General features: G+C 40.1%; 2 protein-coding genes and 1 long non-coding RNA gene across 3 annotated transcripts; 1 reads left to right on the top strand and 2 right to left on the bottom strand.

Annotated features, from left to right (window-relative positions):
* Window positions 1-1914: 1914 nt before the first annotated feature.
* Window positions 1915-6932, bottom strand: LOC113154795. The gene is made up of 3 exons (XR_003298063.1): window positions 6843-6932; window positions 2980-3098; window positions 1915-2617 (listed from the first exon to the last, which is right to left on the bottom strand). It is a non-coding gene; the product is annotated as an uncharacterized LOC113154795 (long non-coding RNA).
* Window positions 6933-8449: 1517 nt separating this feature from the next.
* Window positions 8450-16159, top strand: eif6 (eukaryotic translation initiation factor 6). The gene is made up of 7 exons (XM_026349172.1): window positions 8450-8529; window positions 8838-8972; window positions 12517-12602; window positions 12875-13050; window positions 13546-13722; window positions 13879-14063; window positions 14916-16159. The coding sequence occupies exons 2-7, from the start codon at window positions 8866-8868 to the stop codon at window positions 14923-14925; spliced, it is 741 nt and encodes a 246-aa protein (XP_026204957.1). The 5' UTR covers window positions 8450-8529; window positions 8838-8865; the 3' UTR covers window positions 14926-16159.
* Window positions 16160-16829: 670 nt separating this feature from the next.
* map1lc3a (microtubule-associated protein 1 light chain 3 alpha) lies at window positions 16830-25214 on the bottom strand. The gene is made up of 4 exons (XM_026349173.1): window positions 25062-25214; window positions 22130-22185; window positions 20944-21050; window positions 16830-19009 (listed from the first exon to the last, which is right to left on the bottom strand). Exons 1-4 carry the CDS (start codon window positions 25099-25101, stop codon window positions 18847-18849), a joined length of 366 nt encoding a protein of 121 aa, XP_026204958.1. The 5' UTR covers window positions 25102-25214; the 3' UTR covers window positions 16830-18846.
* Window positions 25215-26551: the final 1337 nt, after the last annotated feature.

Here is a 26551-nt window from a genome sequence, read left to right as displayed (position 1 = left end):
TTAAACAATCGAGCTCAGTCTCATCTCCTGAAATAACGTGTAACCTGCCTCTGTGTTAGTACGCTCTCATTTCTGTTTTCTGACAAATGCTGTATACCCTTATTTGTTCTGTTCTATTTCATTGCTTGTTGTCCTCATTGTGTGAAACAGCAGGAAACCTGAGTCAGACTCACACAGCTACTGTTCGTCACTGCTCTGCTGTGAACAGAACAGTAAAATGTAGATTTTCAACAGTCGTGTTTCTAACGACTGCAGAAGTCCATTAACTGTTTTGGAGCATCTGTGGGTCCAGATCTACCAGATGTGCATAATAAATCAGCCTTGTGGTATTTTGCTGAAATGCTCCTTTAGGGATATGTCTGAGTCTCCTCTGGTAATATGCAACATGTTCAACCAGCTGCCCACTGATGGCACCGGACGGACAAACCCAAAGACAAGTTCATGTGTTTTAGGAAGTTTTACTGACTAAACATTTCATTTTTATCGTTAGTTTTTTTAACTATATATCAAGAAATATTAGAGTTTTAGGAGCTTCTCACTGATCCAGGTGCTGCTCTCACATCTCACCTGAGAGGCTTTTTCAGGTCCCCTCAGGGTAAGACTCAGGAGTCCATCTGCACCTGAAGGACACGGGACTCCTTTGAAGATTTAACAATTTGAAGCCTCCACAGAGGTTAAATACCTGGGACTGTCAGCCAGCTAGGTGGAAGTCGAGAAGCCTTTTAGATGAAGCCTCACCTCTAAGTAGAACCTTTGGGATACTAAATGGGTCGATGCATCACTACTGACGAGTGTAACCGGTGCCCTGAGGAGGTTTGGACCATTCAACCGTCAACGTTTTACCAGCACTTTCACACAGAGACACACATGCTACAAGTAGACGGGGGACACGATGACACAGATCCGCTCCCTTTTCATTCGGCTTCGTTACCCAACATTAAAAGTGTTTTCTACCGTTTCAGTGGATTCATTACATCAAGTTATGAAAATAAAAATCATACGATTGTTTCATAAGCATAAGTTCATTTCCGTCCCTCTCTCACTGCTGTGAGTCGTCTGACTGTTCAGCTGCTGAACTCCAGGTGAGAAAAACTTAACGAGCAACAAACAAGCTGCTCTCAGGTTTTCTTGTGCTGATTTCTGTTTTATGAGGATTAAACCACAAACTCATCCAGACTGGAGACAGTCCTGCACTTCATTCACATTTATAAACTTTACTTTTCAACATCTGATCAATAAAACAACATTTTATTAATTCAAATTATTTTTTACTGTGGTCACCAAGTGATGGATAAGATAATGCACCAATAATTATAATGATCTCTTGTTCACTGAGGGGAAATGAACCATTCTGCATGACGGCTTTTCCTTCTGCTGCAGATCTTTTGCTGTTGCACGTTTCTTTACTGCACTCGATCACAAATGCACTTGGTGCAGTGATCTGACTGCTGCTTCCACCCCCTCCTGTCTCTCCACTGTGGCGTTCTGGGTTTCTTCCTGCTGCTGTTGTTGTTGTTGTGGATCAGCTGTTCAATCAGAGACAGTGACAACAGGTTTGTGTCGTCAGCTTCTCTCTGACACTGTTCAGCAAAATGACCTTCTGTTAAACTGATTCACTCAGCGTTTATCTGTGGTATGTCAGGAAACCTTCAGTGATGGTTCATTATTGGAATTAGTTGAGACTGAGAAGATAAAAAGCAGTAAGTGTTCAGCCATAAGTGATCACAGGTAGCCGCTTGCAGATTCAGCAGTTTAGTTCATTTTTGCCTCTGTTTGAATAATATTTTTAAGATAACGTCCACATCAGTGCCATAAAAGCTCCCTGCTCTGTAGATTTTAGCATCTGTGAAGGAAGTCATTAAAAGATACACGATGTCTTCGAGGAAACAGAACTTGACATTAGACACTGTCGGCTTCATTCACAGGGAGCATTAAAGTTCTTTATTCACTGCAAAGCAAACAAGTGGAGGGACTGTAATCAGCAGAATGAAGCATTGTAATCATCTGTGTGACTTCAGCTGTAGAAACACTTTGTGTAGAACAGAATTCTTATTGACAGGATAACAATAACTTCTCAGACACAAGCAGCTTGAAAAGCTTCATCATCTCAGGTCAGGACTGGTTCTGTCTCATCCTCTCACTGAACTGGACTTCATGCTCAAAGTCACATCTACATTTAACTGAAAGTGTAGAACAGACACCGAAAACAAGTGATGAGGAGTGTTTATCAAATTAATTAGTGAAATCCCTAATGCTCAATTCAGCAGTTTACACTTTTTACTGTAGTAGAAACATCCTGACAAAGACGAAGCAGTGAAGAGTTCATAGCATCGAAGCTGCTCATCATGTAAATTCTGGTCTTTTCTTACAGCAGTTCTTCTAAAGCAGCGCCGCTGATTGGCAATAATCTAATGACACAGTCCCACCTTTAAGATCTCACAACAACATCACAACAAATCCTCTTAACCACAGCCGCGGTGTCCAGTGTGTCCTCACGTTAACATCTTGTGTTCTGTACCAGGACCAGTTCAGTACCAGTTGGTGCACGAGATCATAAAACACATGTTGTCCACCGTCCTGTTTCCCATCTTGCACTGGGGCAGCTCTCCAGGGGACTCTGTGGAATAGAGGTAAAGGTAAACGTGTATCAGTGACACATTTTGAGTTTCACAAACTTTGCTGCTTCGTTTTTTGTTTGTTTGAGATTCGTTTTTTATGTTTTTGTGAAATATTGAATAATTGTTCAATATTCATTTTATAAAAATAGATGCAAAGAATCAAGATTTCTTCTTCACAGCTGCTGAACGTTGCTGCATCATACTTGTCTTATCAGGGCTCAGTCCTCAGACAGGTCCGACGTTTAGAGGAGAACATATCTTTGATAGATGAACGATTCACAGGCATCTGTTTTAAGTGGGGTCACGTCTCGAAAGGTAAAATTAGCACAACGTAAAAATTAAGTACATTGAATGTTTTTACCTTCAGATGCAGCTGAGCTGTCTGTTTCGGAGCAGGTTGGATGTTTTTCATTCTCCTCTTCTCTCTCCTCAGTCGTCCTCTCCTGGCTCTGTTCTCCTCCCATCGTTAACTAATCACACCTGAGAAGAAACACACAGGTACGTGGAAATGTACTGAGACTGAAATGAGAAACGGTCTTACTAGTTTCCTTCTTTCTGAACTGTACAGAGATTTGGTGCCGTGGTCAGAAGAGTCGTGCATTAAGTAGTACAGTGTGGCACCATGCTGTTTTTAAAGAAGCTGCGTGAAACATGCGCGTTACACCTGATCACCTGCAGACAAACTTTACTTGTTCTTCTGCATCAGATCATTTTTAATTTTGAACCCGTCCTTTAGTGTGTAATGACATCGCTACAGTATTAACACAGGTGTCTCAATATTTGACTCCTTAAGAAAAGACATGGTCAGAGAAGGGAGGAGGCTGGTGTGGTTGGATGGGATCAACATGACCCATGACCTTTCTACACGAGACATAAGTGAGATTTGATCTTTTCACTGTATTTGATCCATCTTGTCACTAACCCGGTTCTTTCTGCCTAAACATCTGTACTTCACCATGTCTCATGTTGTCATGACCGGTTGGACACACAGAGACTAAAGCCAACGATGAACGTGCTCTAGCAGCATTTAACTATAACAAACACAGAATCATGTGATCCTTCTTTATAACACAGGGTGTGGTCTAGACGTGACTCAGCTACATGCGAACTGGACAAAACCTAAATTAAGAGGAGTCAAAATCCTGCTGACCTCTATCTTAAAAAGATGAAGACACTGAACACATTCAGATATGTGAGGTAAGCTGGAGATAGAGAGACTGTGATACAGAGGGAGAGGGATGCAGACAGAGAGACCGGGATCACAGCCTCTCCTGGTTATCAGCTCGGACATCTCTAATCCTGCCCAGAGTGATCCGTCCAGGACGCCAATCCAATCAAACACAGCACAATCAGTTTAGTGGGATCATCTTACTCTGCTTAACACTTTACACCATCACTGTGAGCTCTGAAAGCTTTCCCGGTGGTCCGTAATGCATGCCGGGAAATTACAGATGTCTGCAGGGTATTTTCTGAGCAGTGAGGACGAACAGGAACGAGATGAAAACAGCCCAGCAGCTCCGTCCAACAGGCTGCGACTGATGACTTCTCTTCATGGTCCATGGATCTATTGATGATTTCTGATTTACAGCAAACAACAGGTCACAAATTCAAAACGAGTCCGTCCCACTCTTGTAAATCTTGGACAGGCCTTGAAGGAACTGGTTCAAATGTGGCACAAATATCCACTTCGTGGTCGTTTTCAAGTCCGTCCATCCGTCCTTACTGATGGTGTGTGTGTGTGTGTGTGTGTGTGTGTGTGTGTGTGTGTGTCTCTGCCTCTGTGCAGACGATAGTCAGAGCCGGAGGGCATTATGTTTCATGTTGTCTCTACAGCCACCGAATTCTTGAGAATAACATATCTAAGGAACGTTTGAAGGGAATTTCTTCAAATTCGGGGTCAGTGATGAACGATTCTTCTGGTGGTCAAAGGTCACCGTGACGCCTGTAACGAGTTTCATCATGTCTGACACAAACATCCTCTTTTGTTTTTCATTTGTTTAGAAAAGCAGCAGATTTTTACTGTTTCAGTTCTGTATCTACTCACTGATTAAGGAACTCATGGTTTCACTTTCCATTCTTTCTTACTTCTTCATGCTATAGTTCTAATCAACTAATCACTTCAGCATCCAGCTCGTCAGTGATCTGTCTGCTCGTCCAGACACATACATGAGCCACACGCTCGTGATGTTTCTGAAATAAACGGGAACAAAATGCAGCTGAATATTTTCACACTGATTTCATTCACAGCTCACTGACAAATGGAGATTGTGACCAGAGTGTCAACGCACTAGCAGGACTAATGGTTTGCAGTAAAACGTGGAGCGTGCCTTTTCAAATCAGACATTTACTGCCTCACAAATGTGCAACGACTACGGGTTTCTGGCCAAAGTGCGAAGCAATAACTTGTGATCATTTTCACATCAAACTTGATTACAGGTCGAACTTTTACTTGACACCAGAGCGCGACCCTCTGCTGGACGCAGCAGTTTAAACACAGCAGAGCATGGAGTTCAATATATCACCACAAATATCCTGCTGCTGCTTCCAACTGGAGGAGGAGACCAGGACAAATGTTCTGAATGTTTAAATTACAATCACAGAAACCTTGTGGTGTGGATTCCTTTTTCATACGTGTCTGATGAGAACATGGGCTCCGAGGCACACACAGTTTATCTTTAGGTAGTTTGCCTTCCTTTAGTCATTTTGTCTGTCTGTTCTTGTTCTGCATCATTTTGTGTCTCACTTTTCTCCATCTCGATTGTTTTTCATCCGTCTGTATGACTTTCTTTGGTTGTCTTTAGGTCACTTTGTGTTTTTCTCTGACTGTTCGTTCGTTCGTTCTCTTTGAGCTCGTTTTGTTTGTTTATGAACATCCTCTGTCTCTTGTGGACGATCTGTGGCTCTGTGAGCAGTTTAAATGGAGACAGATAGAGGATATAACAAGTTCATTGCAGCTACACACGCTTCATTCACGAACTGAAGAGCATCTCCATCAGCATTCAGAGCCGTTGCCTCACTTCCCCTCCTCAGCATCTGTGGAGCACAAGTCAGTCAAAGAGAAAGCCGGGCTAAATATAGCTCCCCTCCCTCCCTCTCGCTCAGACATTGTCTTGTTTCGCCTCCTTATCTCCGCTGCTGCCCTCTTCAGCTGGAAATAAACTGAATCTGTCTTTGCTCTCTGAGGACTTTCAACCAAAAACACAAACTGTGGCTCAGTGAGCAGCTGCAGCTTCACTTTCTTCCTCTTCTGTGTGACTGGAGAGCAGCATCAGCGGTTGGTAGTTTGATTCCTACTGACAACATACGTTCCCACTAAAACACACATTTATTTTCCTTTTGTTCTCTTCAGTAAATGAAACTCGAGGCATGAATGGAGTCACCCGCTAGGAAATAATTAAGATAAATCGAGTCTCGCCAGCAGATTAATTACAGCCTGTCTGCAGGACTGATTTGTTTAAAGCGAAAGTTTGTCTGTGTTTCTCTTTCTGATGAATAATGTAGAACTGCACATTTAGTTGATTAGTTGATCAACAAATCATTGGTTTTAGTCATTAAATCAGCAATTTAATGTTTAAACTAAACCTTTGCTTCTTAAATGTCATGACTGTAACTTTACCTTTGTCGTATCTTTGGTATCAGGCTGTTTACCAGTTAACCTTATTATTTATATAGATTTTATAGAGAAAATAACTAATGCAATTAAATAAATGAAAATTATTATTAGTTATTATAAATATATATATGGGAACAAAGTAAAATCTGAGAATAGAGGTATGAATATAATAGAGGTATAAATATAATAAAGGTATAAATATAATAGAGGTATAAATATAATAAAGGTATAAATATAATAGAGATATATAAAATACCTCCTGTTGACAGTTAAGATGCAGTCAGATGTAAAACTAGAGCAGAACCACCACAAATGATCCAAACTAACGACGTTTAACCTGCAATAACCGGATTTTAAATGGACCTGGTTCCTCTACAGATGATATACTGAAGCCGATGTTTGGAGCGTTTCAACATAAACTAGTTGTGTTAGTGTTTTAGTAGAAATCCAACAGAATCTAACGCTGCTGATGAGCTGATGCTCAATTAGTCGGAGTTCGTATGGAGTCCGGTTCGGACCGTTTCCACTGACGGTGTCCGACATGTTGACCCCACTGACGGGGGAGGAGGTGTGTTAGCTGCTGTCAGGGACATGAATTCATTTGATCCCACCTCACCGAGCCCCACGGAGCCCCGAGGCCCGTCCGTCTCTGTCGGCTCCGGTTCCGATCAGTTTCCAGGCAGAGTCGGCGGAGCGGCTTCCTGCAGAGATCGCTTCTGTGTGAGAGGAGGTGTCACTCGCACCAGATTAAGGCCCTCCTCCAGTCACAGAAGAGAAGTGGGATCAGAACTTCTATTTATCAATTCTAATTTAATGTATTTCCATTCGAATTATATCAATGCAGATATAAATTTGCATTTTTAACCTAATTTTACTTTTTCATTTTTTTATTTCTACCATTGTTTTGTGAGAGATTGTGGGAGATCCACATGTCACATTTACTACAGTACAGAGTTTAACAAGAGTTTTAGATATTTAAACTTTATTTTATACTTTTATTAAAGATTAATTCTTGCAGGACATGAAGCAGCTAAAACCAGCGCCACATTAGTGCTGTTTACACATTGATGCATCAATAATAGTTTGCAGTGATATCATGTACTTATCATTCTGAAATAGTTTTTTGTCTTTTTAAGACAAATCACAGCATTATGATTTTATTAGTCTATGTTCAGCTTCCACCAAACTGCTCCTACGTGCACATTGTCAAGTTTCAAGGTGCACGATTTAACCATGAAACATATTTAACATATTTTAAATTCAGTGGCAGACGTCTCGTAAGAAAAGCAGCTATTGAATATCAGGCAGACAAAAACAGGTAAGAGTGATACCTCTTTGTTAATTAGATGCTCTTTGCCTCCTCCTCTGTTTGGCTTCACCCCCACCACCCTGCGCCCCCCCCCCCCCCCCGCGTCTGATACGTCATACAGGTGGAGAACTAATGGACGTGTCAATAAAGCTGACGTCACACGGAGCGGCTGTCGTGATTGGCTCGGAGCGTCGCTCCTGCAGCAGCAGCAGCAGCAGCAGCAGAGCGGCGGCTGCAGTTGCTGTGCAGGTTTGTTAAAGAGGGAAGAAGATTTAGAGATTTGTTCCTTTTCCATGACTCACAAACGCACACGCACGGACACGTGCACGCTCAACATCTGGGCTAAAACCTCAGTGTTTGTGAAGCAGCTGATGTGAAGAGTCAGCATGGAGAAAGGTGAGGGAGTCTGTACAGTGAGGAATAGAAGAGAAGTATATATTTATATATGTACTGTCATTTATATATGTTTATATAACCCAGAAACTAATACTCTTTAGAATAATAGATCAAAAAACAATGAGCAGTTGTTGTTCTGCAATATTCATACAGCCTAGTTCCAGAGAGCGACACTAACCCAGGGTGTTCAGGACAGTGGAGGATGGTGAAGGAACATTTATCCCTAATATTGTGTTGTACAACACACAGTGCATAAAACAATAAGGAAAAACAAGAATAATGCACAAAATCCCAGGGAATTAAAAAAAATGGCCCAAACAAAAGACTAAACAACCACACAAATACGAAGTAATCCATAAATAAAAAGTGAGCGCATTAAACTAATAACAAACTGATCAGTAGAAGATTATTTAGCTTCATCAAATTATCTTTAAACTCAACAAACTAAAGTTTTTTATTAAATTACAGCCGATAAAAAAAGCTTTAATGACGTGGTTAACGTGCTTACGTCATCACGTTATCACTGCGACGTAGACACGTGGGGCGAAGGGACGCTCCACCACGTTTGTTTGGAGGCCACGAACTTTTCTCCGGTAAATTATCCGTGTTTTACTAAATGTTAGCCTTATTCTATAAACTGAGTTAAGCCCGACTTGCACCGAAACTGTTTGTCGATAAGTCGCGTGTTTATTTGACAAGTTTGTCTCTGACGCTGTAGATAGGTGACGTTTAACAACTAGCTTGCTAGCTAGCCTGCTAGCGTTAGCAGTGTTAGCTCTGAACTGTTCCATTTGTTGAGCTCGTTAATAAACTTATGAACAAACTCTGTGCGAGATGTGATTATCAGCTGCTCGTCGCTGTGATAGAACCTGAGTGCTTTAAACGTGATGTTCTGTTTCAGGTTCCAGGATCAGAAGTTAGCCGTCATCATGGCTGTCAGAGCATCGTTTGAGAAAAACAACGAGGTCGGCTGCTTCGCCAAGCTGACGAACACCTACTGCCTGGTGGCCATCGGAGGCTCCGAGAACTTCTACAGGTCGACTTTCACCTCTTCACACACCTGTCACATTAGTCTGTGTTGGTTTAGCATGTAGGCTACAAGTTAGCTTCCACCTGAAGTTGTGGCTGATGTCATCAGGGTGTCACTCCTGTCTCCGAGCTGTGGTGTGAAATGTTGTCACCAGGACTAAAGTGACGAGAATCAAACCAAACAATTAGAACATATTGATTGAATGTAAATGTATTTACTGAGGCACAAATTCAGAGGCAGCAGTGGAAGTTTTAAAAGAAAAAGTATGTTCTCATTATGCACAATAGACTGTAAAAGGATGAGATGATGAGTCCACTTGGAGTGGACCCAGTGATTAACAGACTGCAGTTTGTATTCTGACACAGTACTAGACACGTACAGCTGAATTATAAGCTGTAGGTCCACACTCACATGTCAGGAAGAGTCAGTCTGCAGAATGAAGAAGAAAAGCAAACATAGGTGGTAGATACATGTCACACATACAGTACGTGATAGATACATGTCAAACATAGATACATGGTGGTAGATACATGTCACACATACGTGGTAGATACATGTCAAACATACGTGATAGATACATGTCAAACATACGTAGTAGATACATGTAAAACATACGTGATAGATACATGGCAAACATACGTTATAGATACATGTCACACATACGTGGTAGATACATGTAAAACATACGTGATAGATACATGTCAAACATAGGTGGTAGATACATGTCAAACATACGTAGTAGATACATGTAAAACATACGTGATAGATACATGTCAAACATAGGTGGTAGATACATGTCAAACATACGTGGTAGATACATGTCAAACATACGTGATAGATACATGTCAAACATACGTAGTAGATACATGTCAAACATACGTGATAGATACATGTCAAACATACGTGGTAGATACATGTCACACATACGTGGTAGATACATGTCAAACATACGTGATAGATACATGTCACACATACGTGATAGATACATGTCAAACATAGGTGGTAGATACATGTCAAACATACGTGGTAGATACATGTCAAACATACGTGATAGATACATGTCAAACATACGTAGTAGATACATGTAAAACATACGTGATAGATACATTCAACACATAGTGGTAGATACATGTCACACTACGTGGTAGATACATGTCAACATACGTGATAGATACATGTCAAACATATGTAGTAGATACATGTCAAACATACGTGATAGATACATGTCAAACATACGTGGTAGATACATGTCAAACATACGTGATAGATACATGTCAAACATATGTAGTAGATACATGTCAAACATACGTAGTAGATACATGTCAAACATACGTAGTAGATACATGTCAAACATACGTGATAGATACATGTCAAACATACGTGGTAGATACATGTCAAACATACGTGATAGATACATGTCAAACATATGTAGTAGATACATGTCAAACATACGTAGTAGATACATGTCAAACATACGTAGTAGATACATGTCAAACATACGTGATAGATACATGTCAAACATACGTAGTAGATACATGTCAAACATACGTAGTAGATACATGTCAAACATACGTGGTAGATACATGTCAAACATACGTGATAGATACATGTCAAACATATGTAGTAGATACATGTCAAACATACGTAGTAGATACATGTCAAACATACGTAGTAGATACATGTCAAACATACGTGGTAGATACATGTCAAACATAGATACATGGTGGTAGATACATGTCAAACATAGATACATGGTGGTAGATACATGTCAAACATACGTAGTAGATACATGTCAAACATAGATACATGGTGGTAGATACATGTCAAACATAGATACATGGTGGTAGATACATGTCAAACATAGATACATGGTGGTAGATACATGTCAAACATAGATACATGGTGGTAGATACATGTCAAACATAGATACATGGTGGTAGATACATGTCAAACATAGATACATGGTGGTAGATACATGTCAAACATAGATACATGGTGGTAGATACATGTCAAACATAGATACATGGTGGTAGATACATGTCAAACATACGTGGTAGATACATGTCACACATACGTGATAGATACATGTCAAACATACGTGGTAGATACATGTCACACATACGTGATAGATACATGTCAAACATACGTGGTAGATACATGTCAAACATACGTGGTAGATACATGTCAAACATACGTGGTAGATACATGTCAAACATAGATACATGGTGGTAGGTACATGTCAAACATAGATACATGGTGGTAGGTACATGTCACACATACGTGGTAGATACATGTCAAACATAGATACATGGTGGTAGGTACATGTCAAACAGATACATGGTGGTAGGTACATGTCAAACAGATACATGGTGGTAGATACATGTCAAACGTACGTGGTAGATACATGTCACACATACGTGGTAGATACATGTCAAACATACGTGGTAGATACATGTCAAACATAGATACATGGTGGTAGGTACATGTCAAACAGATACATGGTGGTAGATACATGTCAAACGTACGTAGTAGATACATGTCAAACATAGATACATGGTGGTAGGTACATGTCAAACAGATACATGGTGGTAGATACATGTCAAACGTACGTGGTAGATACATGTCACACATACGTGGTAGATACATGTCAAACATAGATACATGGTGGTAGGTACATGTCAAACAGATACATGGTGGTAGATACATGTCAAACGTACGTGGTCGATACATGTCACACATACGTGGTAGATACATGTCAAACATAGATACATGGTGGTAGGTACATGTCAAACAGATACATTGTGGTAGATACATGTCACACATACGTGGTAGATACATGTCAAACATAGATACATGGTGGTAGATACATGTCAAACATACGTGATAGATACATGTCAAACATACGTGATAGATACATGTCAAACATACGTGATAGATACATGTCAAACATACGTGGTAGATACATGTCAAACATACGTGATAGATACATGTCAAACATACGTGATAGATACATGTCAAACATACGTGGTAGATACATGTCAAACATACGTGGTAGATACATGTCACACATACGTGGTCGATACATGTCACACATACATGATAGATACATGTCAAACATACGTAGTAGATACATGTCACACATACGTGGTCGATACATGTCAAACATACGTAGTAGATACATGTCACACATACGTGGTCGATACATGTCACACATACGTGGTCGATACATGTCACACATACGTGGTCGATACATGTCACACATACGTGATAGATACATGTCAAACATACGTAGTAGATACATGTCACACATACGTGGTCGATACATGTCAAACATACGTGGTAGATACATGTCAAACATACGTGATAGATACATGTCAAACGTACGTGGTAGATACATTTATTTTGGCTGCAGCAACATACACACAGATTTTTAAAGTAAAGTTTTTTCTAAACGACTTCTGTCTTTTGGACAAGCAGCTCAGAAAAGACCTGTCAGTTTAAAGGGGACTCAAATAAATGTTTAATAAATCTGTTGTTTGTGTGATTTCAGTGTGTTTGAAGGGGAACTGTCAGAAACTATCCCAGTGGTTCACGCGTCCATAGCTGGATGTCGCATCATAGGGAGGATGTGTGTGGGTGAGTAAGGCTGTAGAGCAAAAACACATATTACAACTAAAACAATTACAACTATCGTTTATTGAAGCGTTTTTTTCTCCTGTTGTTCTTTGTTTTGTTTTTTTCTTCCTTTGTTTTAGCATTTTTATCACTCTCCTGTTTTGTTCAACACAACAAATCAGACAGAAACAAAAGTTAAACCTTTAGGAAAAATGTGTTGTTAGTTTGTCGGAACAAAGACATCAACTCTTCAGACACTTGTTCCTGATGATTTCTGTTCGTTGTGTTTTCAGGAAACCGTCACGGCCTTTTGGTGCCAAACAACACGACAGATCAGGAGCTGCAGCACATCAGAAACAGTCTTCCAGAGGCAGTGAGGATCCAGAGAGTGGAGGAGAGGCTGTCTGCTCTCGGTAATGTCATCGCCTGCAACGACTACGTGGCGCTGGTCCATCCTGACATCGACAGGGTGAGAAACGCACTACTCACCTCAGCTCACATGCATTTAAAACGCATTTAAAGTGCTTTTGCAAGATGAATTTCAAGATCTGATCATTGTTTAGTCATTATTAAATTATTAATCAAGTGAAAAAGAAGCTGCTATATTCTGATGCAACCTCTGCATCGTTCAAGCAAGTAAATAATGGAAGTGAAAGGAAGTGATGGTGTGAATCAATTCCCAGACGTGTTGGCTGTGTCAGCAATGTCAATAGTAAGACTGAATAAGATTCTTGATGTGAGTATGGATCAAGAACAACTTCTAGATTTCTGTCTGGGTGATTTTAAGTTAGTTATGAGGACTGAAATATGATTACGTTTAGTTTGATCAGTACTCGGCTTCACAAAGTTATTTACCCAGTTCCACTTTGCCAGCAGTGGTGCAGTGAATCCAGCACATGAACATTTAAACAGCCTTTAATCTCTTCATACTGTCTCCCTTCTTCATCCTCACTCTCTCATTCAGGAAACAGAGGAGATCATTGCGGACACACTGAAGGTGGAGGTTTTCCGTCAGACCGTAGCGGAGCAGGTCCTGGTCGGCTCGTACTGTGTTTTCAGCAACCAGGGCGGCCTCGTCCACCCGAAGACGTCTATAGAAGATCAGGACGAGCTGTCGTCTCTGCTACAAGTTCCTCTGGTGGTGAGGTTCCACAGTTGAAGCTTCATTACCTCTTCCTTCTACTTTCCTCCTGTGTCGGGGAAAAGGACGTTATTCTGTTTAATGCTCCACACTGAAGTCACTTTATTGTTACGAGTTAAAAAGACACATCTTCATTAAAGCTGACTTCCTGTTCAGGCCGGCACAGTCAACCGGGGCAGCGAGGTGATCGCAGCAGGGATGGTGGTCAACGACTGGTGCGCCTTCTGCGGACTGGACACCACCAGCACAGAGTTGTCGGTCATTGAAAGTGTCTTCAAACTCAGCGATACAGCGCAGCCTTCAGCTATCGCCACCAGCATGAGGGACTCGCTCATCGACAGGTGAATATAACGCGCGCACACACACACACACTCTCTGCACGTGGCAGCAGTGATTTAGCAGAAGCTAAATAATGCTGCTCCTGATAAATGTAGCTGCTTTTATTTCTACTGAACAAGTCACCTGATCACGGGACGCTACTTTTTACTGCCCCCTGTTGGATGAAGAGTAGATTGCAGCAGTTCCCAATTCATGGGAGATACCAGTCAGTATCAGTTCAACTGGACCAGGTTTGGGAACCACTGGTATAAAGTGTCTGTTAATCCACAGAAAAGTAGCTGATGCAAGTGTTTTTATTTTTGTAGATACAACACTTTACACACATCACAGTTTAACTCTTTTTTTTACTCCACCCTCAGCAAATGGATTAAAAAATAAGTTAATTAAGATTAAATCAGGTCAAATGGGTAAGAGAACTAGTTTGACCCAGATCTTTTCATATTCACACAGATTGTAACAGTCAACATTCACAACACTTGTGGCTCAGAGTGACTCATTAAGACTTGTTCATTACACATGGTTCATGCTGCTAACACACACTGCATTAAATCACCATGTGTGATGCAGCCTGTAAAAGGTGTCTCTGCAGTTCTGTGATACACACAGACACACACAGGCCATCTGCTCATTTCACTACTCCACACTACCAAACTACACTCGGTTTATCAGGTCCAGTGAACTCTAACCTGGTCTGATTAAAACCTGATCTGTGACACTTGCAGCTTCTATTAGAGCAGAACAGGTAAAAACATAAATAGAAATGTTCATGTTTGATCTTGTGTGTAATGTGCAATATTCCCTTTAAATGTAGATTCTGTTACGTCAAACATCTCCATTCCTCTCTCTCCCTTCAGCATGGCGTAAGCCGCCTCTGCAGTCTCCTGCTGCCGTTGAGAAGCTCTGCTGCAGTTCAACTGATCTCAAACATGATGCTAACAAGCTGCTGGACCTTAAAACCTCTCCTCCAGTCATTACAATTCACTCGCCCTCAGAAGCCGCATTATGGTCTTTTATTTTCTTAGCACTTTCTAAAACCCTTTCCTCTGGTGACCTCAGTCCTTTTTAGATCAGCGTTCTGCAAGAGAATCATCATTTTCAGAGCAGATCAAAAATCCTGGCAGTCGAAACAATTGCAGCTGTACGTCCAACACCACACGTCTAAGTTTGACTCAGACTGGTTGAGACTGTCGTTGTCAATCCGTGATGCGTTTGCTGAAGGCCTTTTATTTCAACAAGGATACAATGGTACACAAATACCATCTGAGTCTGCGTTTAGAGGTTGAGGAATAGACGTGAAATGATTTTAGACCTTTGTGGCACTAATGTGAGTATTTTGTTTCCAGACAGACAGAAATAACAGTTTGGATATAACCACAGGGCTGAACTGCAAAGAATCTCAACTCCAATTTATTTCTGTGTATCTGTATCATTAAAAAATCACCAGTGTTTAAATGTGTCTAATGCTGAGGTAACTGCTGGGTGACAGAAAGTCCACCTGGAAGCTTGTTTTGCAGCAGATTGAGCTGCAGCTGCAAACAGCAGTAATGCAGTAAAATATTCTGGAGGAGTTGGAGGTGTTATGTCGACAGTTTTAGGCGTCTCACCTTTTTTTTTAAGTGGTGGTCTCTGTGGAAAATAAGTTTTTGGCTTCAGGGGGATTTTTTTTTTCTGTTTTGCAATATAACGATTAGCCGCTAGAAAATTAGAGCAAGTCTGGGTGGGGACACTGACTCCAGCTGTCCTCGCACATCTATGGTCCATCTTCAACATTTATCTGAAGCTTGAAGAATGTAACTCACTGTTGCTTTTTTCTGTGAACGTGTGAGAAACAGAGATCAAGTGTGAGACTGAATACGTTTCTTCACTGGTGTTGAAATTACTCGATTTGACATTGAAATGTCCTGAAACCTGACGGTGTGATGAATATACTGAGGCGTACGCTGTGAGTTTATTGAATTGTTTGCATGGAAACACAGCTGGATGTTTTTGCTCCGACTTCAGTTTTACTGTAACAAATCAAGTAAAATGTCTGTGGTCATTTCTGATGAAAAACACGTCTCACCTGTCCTGAAAAATAAAATAAATAATCCTCTTTTTATCTGGTTGATTTGTTCTTTGGAGGCAAACTGGTTGAACAGAAACTGCAGTAGTCCACAAAGCGGAGTATTGATGTAACTCAACAGATGTAGTGAAACGTAACGGTGCTTCGAATGGTGAATTCTTTGAGCTTTGGAAAAGGGCAAAAACATGAAGGTGTAGTTTCTACTTCAGCAAGCTGTGATGGATTTTTTATCAGTTTTGACATTTTACAAAACAATTGATCAAAAAGCAGAAGTAGAAAGAAGTCTCCACAAGAGCTTTTACATTTGATTACGTTAGAATTCTTCTATATTTCAGAAGTAAATACTGTTTTCCTCTTGACCATTTGGACTAAATCTCATTAACGAGCTCCATCAGCTAAATTCTACTGAAGCATCGATTAACACTTCAGTATGAACCCAGAAAATTCACAGGTGACATTTTACAACAGAATCAGTAAATAAATCTTTCAATAGTATCTTAAATATAGAATTTCTACTCTAGTAGTTTTCAATTCATGTATTTATATATGAATAAATATATATTTATATACAGTATGTATTTATACATGTCTTTCACTTGGGGGAAGGACCTGAATTAAACCACTGTCCAACTCACTGATGCCCAGCAGATAATCAAAGCAGGAAGTTCATCTTGAAACAGCCGAACTTCACAAAAGACAAAAACAATTTTAAAGGCAACTTTTTTGTATTTATTGGCAAATGCTTTGAATAAGTTTGTAGCAATGCATCTATGTACACCCCTCCAAATCGAGACAACGTGAGAAAGCCTAAAGAAAACACACTTGGTAATACAATTTGATTATATGATCGTTTATACGCACACATTTTTTGTTTGTTTTTTTTGTTTCAAACATACACATACACTTATTTTCAGTTTTTGGTTCGGGAAACATCTAATAAGACATTTTTCCTAAGTTAAACAATACAATTTTATCTATAGCATAAAACAATACATATTTATCTTTAAAAAAAAAAAAAGTCAAAACATGCCAGGTTTGTAGTGCATCAACCTCTTGTGTCTATAAAGTCGTATTAAACAAAGGCAGACAGACGAACATACAGAGAGAGCAGCAGCCGCCGCGCTCTACACAGGTGGAGTGGGTACAAAAAAAAGAGAGAATTGTCATATAGATACAGTAATTCCTACAAAATCCTATGCCAACTCTTTTTATTATTTGTATTAATTTATGTGCAAAAGAAGCTCATTCATTTCCTACATTAAATACATTTTATTATGTCTAAAGCTCAACTCTATGCTACCATGACACGCAGCGTTCTTACAAGCTCTAACACGAGGCCGGGAGGAGACGTCGCCCTCACAGCGGAGAAATGATATTAAAGCGGGGCCTGGCTTCACCCCACTACAGCTCTAAAGCTTTAGTGGGATCTGATTACATCCTGGCTTCCTGCACAGGCTGTGTCAGCTTTGCTCAATACACCAAATGAGATTATTTTATTGGCATTTGGCTGCATGGTCCCAGCCTGCCAACAGAAAGGAAAATCTCACAGTGTCAAAACAGAATCACCCCACACTGGAATCATCCTGAGCAGACAGCGTCTCCTCCTGAGCTGCCACTGCCAACCAGCAGTGTCGAGCTGGATGACTTGATGTGTGGGGAGCCGTGTGCAGGAAGACAGGTGAGTAGTGTGGGTCGAAACGTTGTAAACTTAGTCTGAATAACGGCTGTTAACAGGACGCAGCAGCAACCGGCTGCGTTTAGTTCATTACAGTAGCTTTACAGTGGAGGGGGGGAGGGTGTAGTAGTGTGGTGGGCAGACGGATATCTCATGAACAGCGTTACCCAACAGTGCTGCTGTCCTCTCTGTCTTTCAGACCTGCAGGGGCGCAAAGAGGATAAATATTGCACATGTAAAATTACTGCAAATGCTAATAACGCCATCGGGATTAGAACCGTCGCGCATGATCGTCTCGTTCTCTGGAGCCAGGAGCAAGTTGGCAAGTTGAGCTTCATGTTGACGGTAAATTCATCATTAAAACAAGCTGGGAACTAGCTAAATAACACAAACTACAGCTACTGTCTCAAACAAAAGACGAGTTAAAAAACTAAAAAGTGAGTCTAAAAAGTTATAAGGTAAAAAAACTGTAACTTCTACCTTGAGAGTATAATCAGGCAGATTATTGAGAACCTAACTGTGCTGTGTTTTCACTGGCTTCATTAGCCGAGCTTCAAATTACATCCTGAACTCTGACTGGCTTCAAGTTTAGTTTGTTTCGTACGTTTTTATCATTTCAAGGATGGAAATCAATCAATAGCGCTGCTGTGAAACTTTACAGACAACAACTGACTGAAGTCAGTGTTGGGTTTCTTCCACCCTTTCAAAATAAGAGAGAGAGAGCGATATCACAGGTACGATTCTGATGTCTAACTCTGAGGACACGGGAGACACAGGATGTCCTCTGGCTTCTGTAGCTAGTGTTACATTTACTGACCAATATGAAGAAGGTGCTCGATTATGACAGAGAGAAAGGGACAAGGGGTGTTTGTCACATGTACACTGGCTGACGGGGTGCTGCTACGTGGGTCTGCAATGCAACAAAGTGGAGTGGATCGTAGAGTTCTGGTCGGTTCTGACACTATACACCTCTCTTACCATCAAGCATCCCCCCTCTACCCCCTCCCTCCCAGTCTCCCAGCAGCGGAAGATGCCGAGCTCTCCCTCCCTAGCAGCCAAAGGTCTCCTGAGAGGCGTAGACCATGTAGAGGAAGCCGTCCTCGTCTCTCTCCTGCTCGTAAATCTCAGAGATGGGCGTGGACACTGACACCATGCTGTGCTGGTTGACCAGCAGGAAGAAGGCCTGTGTTGGGTTCAGCTGCAGCCGACGCCTGGGGGGGGGGGGGCAGGGTGAGGGCGACGATAATGAGAGAGACACAAGAGAAAAATAAATATCCTCATAATTGACAAAGATAATAATTAAATTCTTATGTTTTACACTCGATGTGAGTCTGTGATGCATTCTGGTGTTTTTCTGTTTCTTTGTTTCTTTTCTTCCACTATTATTAGTTTTATATATCAGGTTTTCAAAGGTTGAAAAAATATGAACTTCCCAGAAAACTCTTCTAGACAATGTTCTGCTGTAAACTCATCATTTCATCTCTGTCATCCCTGTGGTATCGTTTGGTCTGACACACCACAATCATTTTATGTACTGGCTGCATCGAGTCTCGGGTGCTTTTCATTCTACTATTTGTGCTTCCTCTCCTCCTCCATCTTTGCCCTCCTGAACTGAAAATCCATCCAGGACCTCTATCATTGAAGATACTTAATTTCCTTTTCTCTTAAATGTGAAAGAAGCAGCCAGATTACTGTGATATTAACTGCCTGTGATTTGTAATGGTTCAGAAACAGGAACGACACAGAGTTTATTTATAAAACATGTAGAAGCTGAATCATCTTCACTCATTCAAGAAAGATTTTGTGTCACATTTTAAAGTAAAAAGCTTTTGTTGAGAACACAAACCTAAGAAAAACAGTTCAGTTTAAATTCATTATTCCACTGAATAAAATTAAAACAGAGCTTTTAACAAGATACTTAAACAGAAAGATGTTCTCCAGCATCTCTCTCCCATCCGTGCTGGGAGGAGAACTGGAGGAGGGAGTTAGGAACAGGAAAAGCTCTGTCACCCAAACAGGAAGCACCTTGGTACTTTGTTGAAAGTAACTGTATGACTGACATGTCTGGGAGCCAATCACAAGATCATATGAGGAATTCAGACCAAAAAACAGACCAATCAGTGACAGAACTTCTGACCAATGAAAGAACAACAGGCACCAACCAACACACCTGTTTGGAGAAGCTGTGTGAGCAGAACTGTGTATGATATGAATGTGCAAATAAATAGAAGCTGGAGAACTGGATTATACTACAGGAATGCATTGGATGGTTTGTGAGAACTCTTCACTACTGGAACTGAAATGATCACAGCTGCTCTGTGACCAGTGAAACTACAGCTTCTAGTCTACAGCAGGTGAGTGTTTGATACTAGACTTTGTGTGTGGTACTACTTAGTATTGCTGCGTACAAAGGAACACCTGCGCATGCTTTGGTAATAAGCAGCTGCTCAGTGTGCTTTCAGTTGAGACTTTTTCAATTTCCACTACAACCCCATTCATGATGATAAAAAACAACAAAGTAAAGCTGTAAATCCTCCCTTCTGAGGAACTGGAACCAGCGACTTTGTGGCAATAGATTTAAAAAAATATCATGTTTCTTAAAAAAAGTCGATTTTCTTTGACTACAAAATAAATTAACTAATAGTTAGAGCTCTATCTAATACCAGCACATTCTGTACATTATGATTTAAAACATTTTAAACCCTCTCGATAACTGGGGTTTTAGAGATTTGGTTCCACAACATAAACACTGCTTCCACTGGCAGGAAGCTGTTGACCCACCAATAAGTCACTGTCAGCTACAATATAACAGTGACATGATCACTTTGATAGTTGACTAAATATAACTGTGAGCATATCAGTATTAATACAGTCACATTTTTAAAGACACATCTCTCACTGTTCTTTGTTTCATGTTTTAGCTTCATCTCCTTCCAGTCGCCTCTCTCCCTCCTCACTTTCTGTGTCAATGCTCATGTCTCCTCCCTGTCTACCTTCCAAACAACTGTCAGTGTACTTTTCATGGTGATGGCCTTTATTTTTCTGTCTCATTAGCATTTAATGTTGAAAACATATACCTATATGCAATATGTTTGTGTTACTGTGGTGTAGTGTCCTATGGGCTTCATAAAGTGTGTTTGTTTACCTGATGATCTTGACCAGCTCGCTCATGTTGACGTGGTCAGGTACCAGGAACTTGGTCTTGTCCAAAACAGGCAGCTGCTTCTCTCCCTTATACCTTTCAATGATCACCTGCGGCAGCCACAACACACAACACACTGAAATGTACTTTTAATTGGTACTTTCTATTGGAATGCAATACTTACTTTACTAGCAAATACACTGTAATAATGTAACATATACTACACTCACACATTTTTACTTTTGCTACTATATATTCATTTTGCTAATGACTTGTGTACTATTACTATTACTGTAGTAGGATTTTGAATGTAGGACCTTTATTATAATATAGTGTTTCTATAATGTAGCACTGCTACAGTTACATTTACTACATTTACTGAGAGCTGAGTGCTTCTTCTATCACTGTTGACAACAACATTAGTTATTTTATGATAAGTCTGCAACTTTTTTCTCTGCAGTGGCAGAACAGCTCAGATAAAATGTTTGTTTGTCACTGTAAGTTTACTCATAGTACTTATACAGTTAATATGAAGCTACAGGGGGGGTTGGCTGTGGCCTCAATAGTAGGCGCAGTTGACCTGCCCATCATAGGATTGGCAGTTGACTGCCAATCATAGGATTGGTTGTTCGATTCTGCTGGTTAGCTTAGCTTAGTGCTTAAAGACTGAAAACAGGAGAAAGCAGCTGACCTAATTTACAAACTACCACCACAACCTAAGTTCTCTTTATTTATTCCAAACTAAATCAGGAATCTAAAAATGACAAGTTGCAGTTTTGTCTTCACGGAGCACGCTGAGTTCCCGGAGTCATGTTCACACTGTAATTAAGCAAACGTGATGTTTAAATTAATCAGCTCTACAGGTGCTGGCAGAGGGATTTTGTTAGTTGAGACAGGCAACCCTAACATCCTTGCATACTGAACTTACCTGCATTTACTGGAGTTGGTGTTTGGTTGGTATTAAGAAATGTTTGTTCTTTACTTTACATTTCTACCTCACACTCACACACCCTTCTGTTTTGTGCACTTGAACAACCATGTCACATTCATAAGGCTAGACAGGAGCATATGTAAAAGTACAAGCCAGTGCACACAGATATTTCTGGCTACATGCATCACTGGTGTCTGCATTGTAGTGTAACAAAGAGCAATGAAGTGTGTGTTGAATCGGATTTGAATGGCAGCTTACAGGGATCTTGTTGGGATGCTGCTCACGGATCTGCTGGACCTCTTTGCACCGGTCAGCTGTGGGCAACAGAAGACACAGTCCATCACTAAGAACAAGTGTAACCCAGAACAACACTGTCAACTCACCTTCACCTGATGTAAAGCTCAGTTTGGTTTTAGCTTCAGTTCAAAATTACAAATGTTTCATAGCCACAGAACATAACTGATTACATTTGACCAAATCTCTGCTTTAGGACAGAAGAAAAGCTCTTCCAGATGCTCAGACCTAAGACCTAACATACAGTCTGAGAGACATTCATAAACTAAAAATTTATTCAAAGCCCATTTCAAGTCCAGAAGTCTGAATAATCCATTAAAGAATGCACATATATAAGAAAAAAGACACATTCAAAAAAAGAGCCATCTGCAAGTCTAGCTTTCTCTAAGCTGATGTAATCATTTTTATTATTTTTGATCTCTCCCCTAATAAAAAGAAAAAGAGAAGAGATTTATATCTAAAACAGTCTCATGCCACATCCCTCCTGATGGAGACCCTGCATGTTTGGCTTGTTTGCCTAAATCAATTTCTGGCACTGGGTTTGTTTTCTGCCTGGAAAAACCACAGGAAGTGGAAAAACTGAACTTTCAGATAAAAATAAGAAAAGTCTCCAGCAGCAAGCCAACGTTGTCCCTACACAGCTGGACTCTTTAATAATGGCTGATCCTGCTGGGTAAAGCAACTTGTTTTTATGTCCATATTATCGTCGCCCCACAGTTCACTGAGGAAACATTTAGATTTAAGGAGTGGACTGTTCGCTGTTATCACTGTCTCTGATTTGTGAACTTTATTGTGTTCTGTAACCAGCTGCTATTTAATTTATAATGTACTGCAGCGGCAATCTGACAATCTTATATCAATTTAATCTAAAACACACCCATAATCCTTCATTTTAAGTGAAACTGACAACTTAAATTACTATATTTAGGCTAATACATGGCTAAACTTACTGAACAAATGACTTACTGTATTGGTCATTTCTAGTCCTGTTGTTTTTATACTACATTTCAAAATTGAGAAGATGGCAACTGAGACTGTGGATTGTGATTTATATCCAATCCATAAAAATCATGATATGATCATTTAGTCAGATCAAATGCCCATAATGTAATGTATGACTCCAGTAAGGGACCACACCTTGTCACCAGTCCAGTGGTTTCACCGCTAAAAGGTACTTTAATTATTAGGTATTTAAATCTCACATAAGCACAACAACAAGCAGACCTGATGTGTCTTTTGAGCATCTCCCTCTGTGCATCTGTAATAATTTAATTATTAAAATTATTTATTAAATAAAGCAGTGTCATGTTTCTGGACTCATTTCTTATATTTCACATCTTTTTCATATAATTTCCCTGTCATTTCAGCTTTTATTTTCATTTTTTATTCACAGACAATGCACATTTAAATGTACACAAGTAATGTGTATCCTCTCTAGTCAGTACCCTCTTGAACTTTGTCACTCATTACACACTGTCCCCTCTAATTAACCTACCTCTCTAGTTCAGTGAAAAAAATAAAATCTCTGCTCTTTTATGAACCCTGGCAGGTCCAAAGCTCAGAAGGCATTAAACGGCAACTGTATGTGAATGCCTCCTTTGGTTAGGTCTGGGGATGTTTTTCCTTCTGAGCTATAGAAACGGTTGCTGCTAACTGTTAGAATATAGGAGCATTTATTAAATTATACTGTGGGATTATTCTGCAGATCAAATTTCAAAGCCCACGCAAATGAGATAATCCAACATTAAAGTCTTGTTTTATATGTATAATTCCCTTCCCTGGCACTGAACCATCATAGAGTATCTGCCACTTTAAAAAATGCTTTCATAACTGACTTAATCGAAAGAGGTAATATTATACCCTGGGCCAAGATCCAAACAGGAGCATAAATTAATCATACCATGTCCCAAGTTTGTAAAATATATTAGACTACACGTGGGAATTATCACTGTTAATAGTCTTGCAATTATTACTTGAGAAATGACTCTGTACCTAATTCTAATTGCTAATTAAATAACCGAGCTCATAAACATCTGTTGACTCTGGTCGGTGTATTTTATTTACTTCATCATATCATAATATTGGGTGGCACAAACAGCAATGACCCACATAATAAATCAGGTTAATGAGAACATCTTGTCAGAATGTAATTTTATGATTTAACTGATTATTAATTTAAAGGGTTTACAATCCAAACAACACAGTAAACTGAGTATTTTTCCATCCTAACTGTGACTGTGCTGCTTATCCCTTATTTCTCCGTATTCCCAGATAATGCAGTTCACAGAACCAGGGCTCCTCCCTGCCCTGCATGAAGCATCAAATATCAACATATGTGACTCAACACGTGTTGTCGGATCATGTGTCAGCACATGTTGTTTTTCCTTTCAGCAAACACTGAACTGCTCATACACCTTATCCAGTTGTGTAAAAGCTGATAATGGCAGGCCATGTTAGCTTCAAGGCTTGTGAAGCTAATGTGACAGTGACCCAGATGGCCTTTAAATTTTAGTGAGCAGCCACAGACGTGACCTCCAGCACAAATACACATACAAAATACTGGTTGTGACATGATGGCGTCGATGGCGTTAAGTTCCAGTAATTTGATTATTCTCCTGATCCGAACAAAAACCTGCCTAAAGGAATTATTCTCTTGAATTGACAAGCAGGTGATTTTATTCTTTATTACTACCTGAGTCGTATTACTGAGTTATAAACTGTTGAAAAAGCATTTACACTAAAGGTAATAATGATAACAGACATGTAAGCACCATGTAAATACACTTGTCAACAGACTGGCTAAGCTAGCTGGCTAACAGGCCGGCTAGCTAGCTAGCGTCTCCGCTCAGCTGCTGTTTTCGGGCAGTTAACGACACCAGCCTCGGTGGGTTCTTACCAAAAGTCCTCCTTTGTTTGAAGGGTCTGTCGGACGGCATGTCTGTCGCTGTAATTACACAGTGGTGTCCTACTGAATGCGCACGGAGCTGCTAATGACGCTGCTACACGGACCGAGTGTCTCCTGTGGCGCTGCGGTCGAACTGAAGCGGCTCCGGACGAACAGAGCAGTAAACGGAGCGGTGACGTCATCCGCTGGACTTAAAGGGGCCGTTCACCACCAGAGCGTCAGCAGCAGTACTGTAGTAGAGCAATAACAGTACTGTAGTAGAGCAATAACAAGTACTGTAGTAGAGCAATAACAGTACTGTAGTAGAGCAATAACAGTACTGTAGTAGAGCAATAACAGTACGACTGTAGTAGAGCAATAACAAGTACTGTAGTAGAGCAATAACAAGTACTGTAGTAGAGCAATAACAAGTACTGTAGTAGAGCAATAACAGTACTGTAGTAGAGCAATAACAAGTACTGTAGTAGAGCAATAACAGTACTGTAGTAGAGCAATAACAAGTACTGTAGTAGAGCAATAACAAGTACTGTAGTAGAGCAATAACAATACTGTAGTAGAGCAATAACAATACTGTAGTAGAGCAATAACAAGTACTGTAGTAGAGCAATAACAGTACTGTAGTAGAGCAATAACAAGTACTGTAGTAGAGCAATAACAAGTGCTGTAGTAGAGCAATAACAAGTGCTGTAGTAGAGCAATAACAGTACTGTAGTAGAGCAATAACAGTACTGTAGTAGAGCAATAACAAGTACTGTAGTAGAGCAATAACAGTACGACTGTAGTAGAGCAATAACAAGTACTGTAGTAGAGCAATAACAAGTACTGTAGTAGAGCAATAACAAGTACTGTAGTAGAGCAATAACAGTACTGTAGTAGAGCAATAACAAGTACTGTAGTAGAGCAATAACAGTACTGTAGTAGAGCAATAACAAGTACTGTAGTAGAGCAATAACAATACTGTAGTAGAGCAATAACAAGTACTGTAGTAGAGCAATAACAAGTACTGTAGTAGAGCAATAACAAGTGCTGTAGTAGAGCAATAACAGTACTGTAGTAGAGCAATAACAAGTACTGTAGTAGAGCAATAACAAGTACTGTAGTAGAGCAATAACAAGTACTGTAGTAGAGCAATAACAAGTGCTGTAGTAGAGCAATAACAGTACTGTAGTAGAGCAATAACAAGTACTGTAGTAGAGCAATAACAGTACTGTAGTAGAGCAATAACAAGTACTGTAGTAGAGCAATAACAGTACTGTAGTAGAGCAATAACAGTACTGTAGTAGAGCAATAACAAGTACTGTAGTAGAGCAATAACAGTACTGTAGTAGAGCAATAACAAGTACTGTAGTAGAGCAATAACAGTACTGTAGTAGAGCAATAACAGTACTGTAGTAGAGCAATAACAGTACTGTAGTAGAGCAATAACAGTACTGTAGTAGAGCAATAACAGTACTGTAGTAGAGCAATAACAGTACTGTAGT

The sequence above is a fragment of the Anabas testudineus genome, chromosome 5 (assembly GCF_900324465.2).
Source record: "Anabas testudineus chromosome 5, fAnaTes1.2, whole genome shotgun sequence".
NCBI lineage: Eukaryota > Metazoa > Chordata > Actinopteri > Anabantiformes > Anabantidae > Anabas > Anabas testudineus.
Note: the sequence above shows the minus strand (reverse complement) of the source record. Positions and strands in the feature narration are given on the sequence as shown.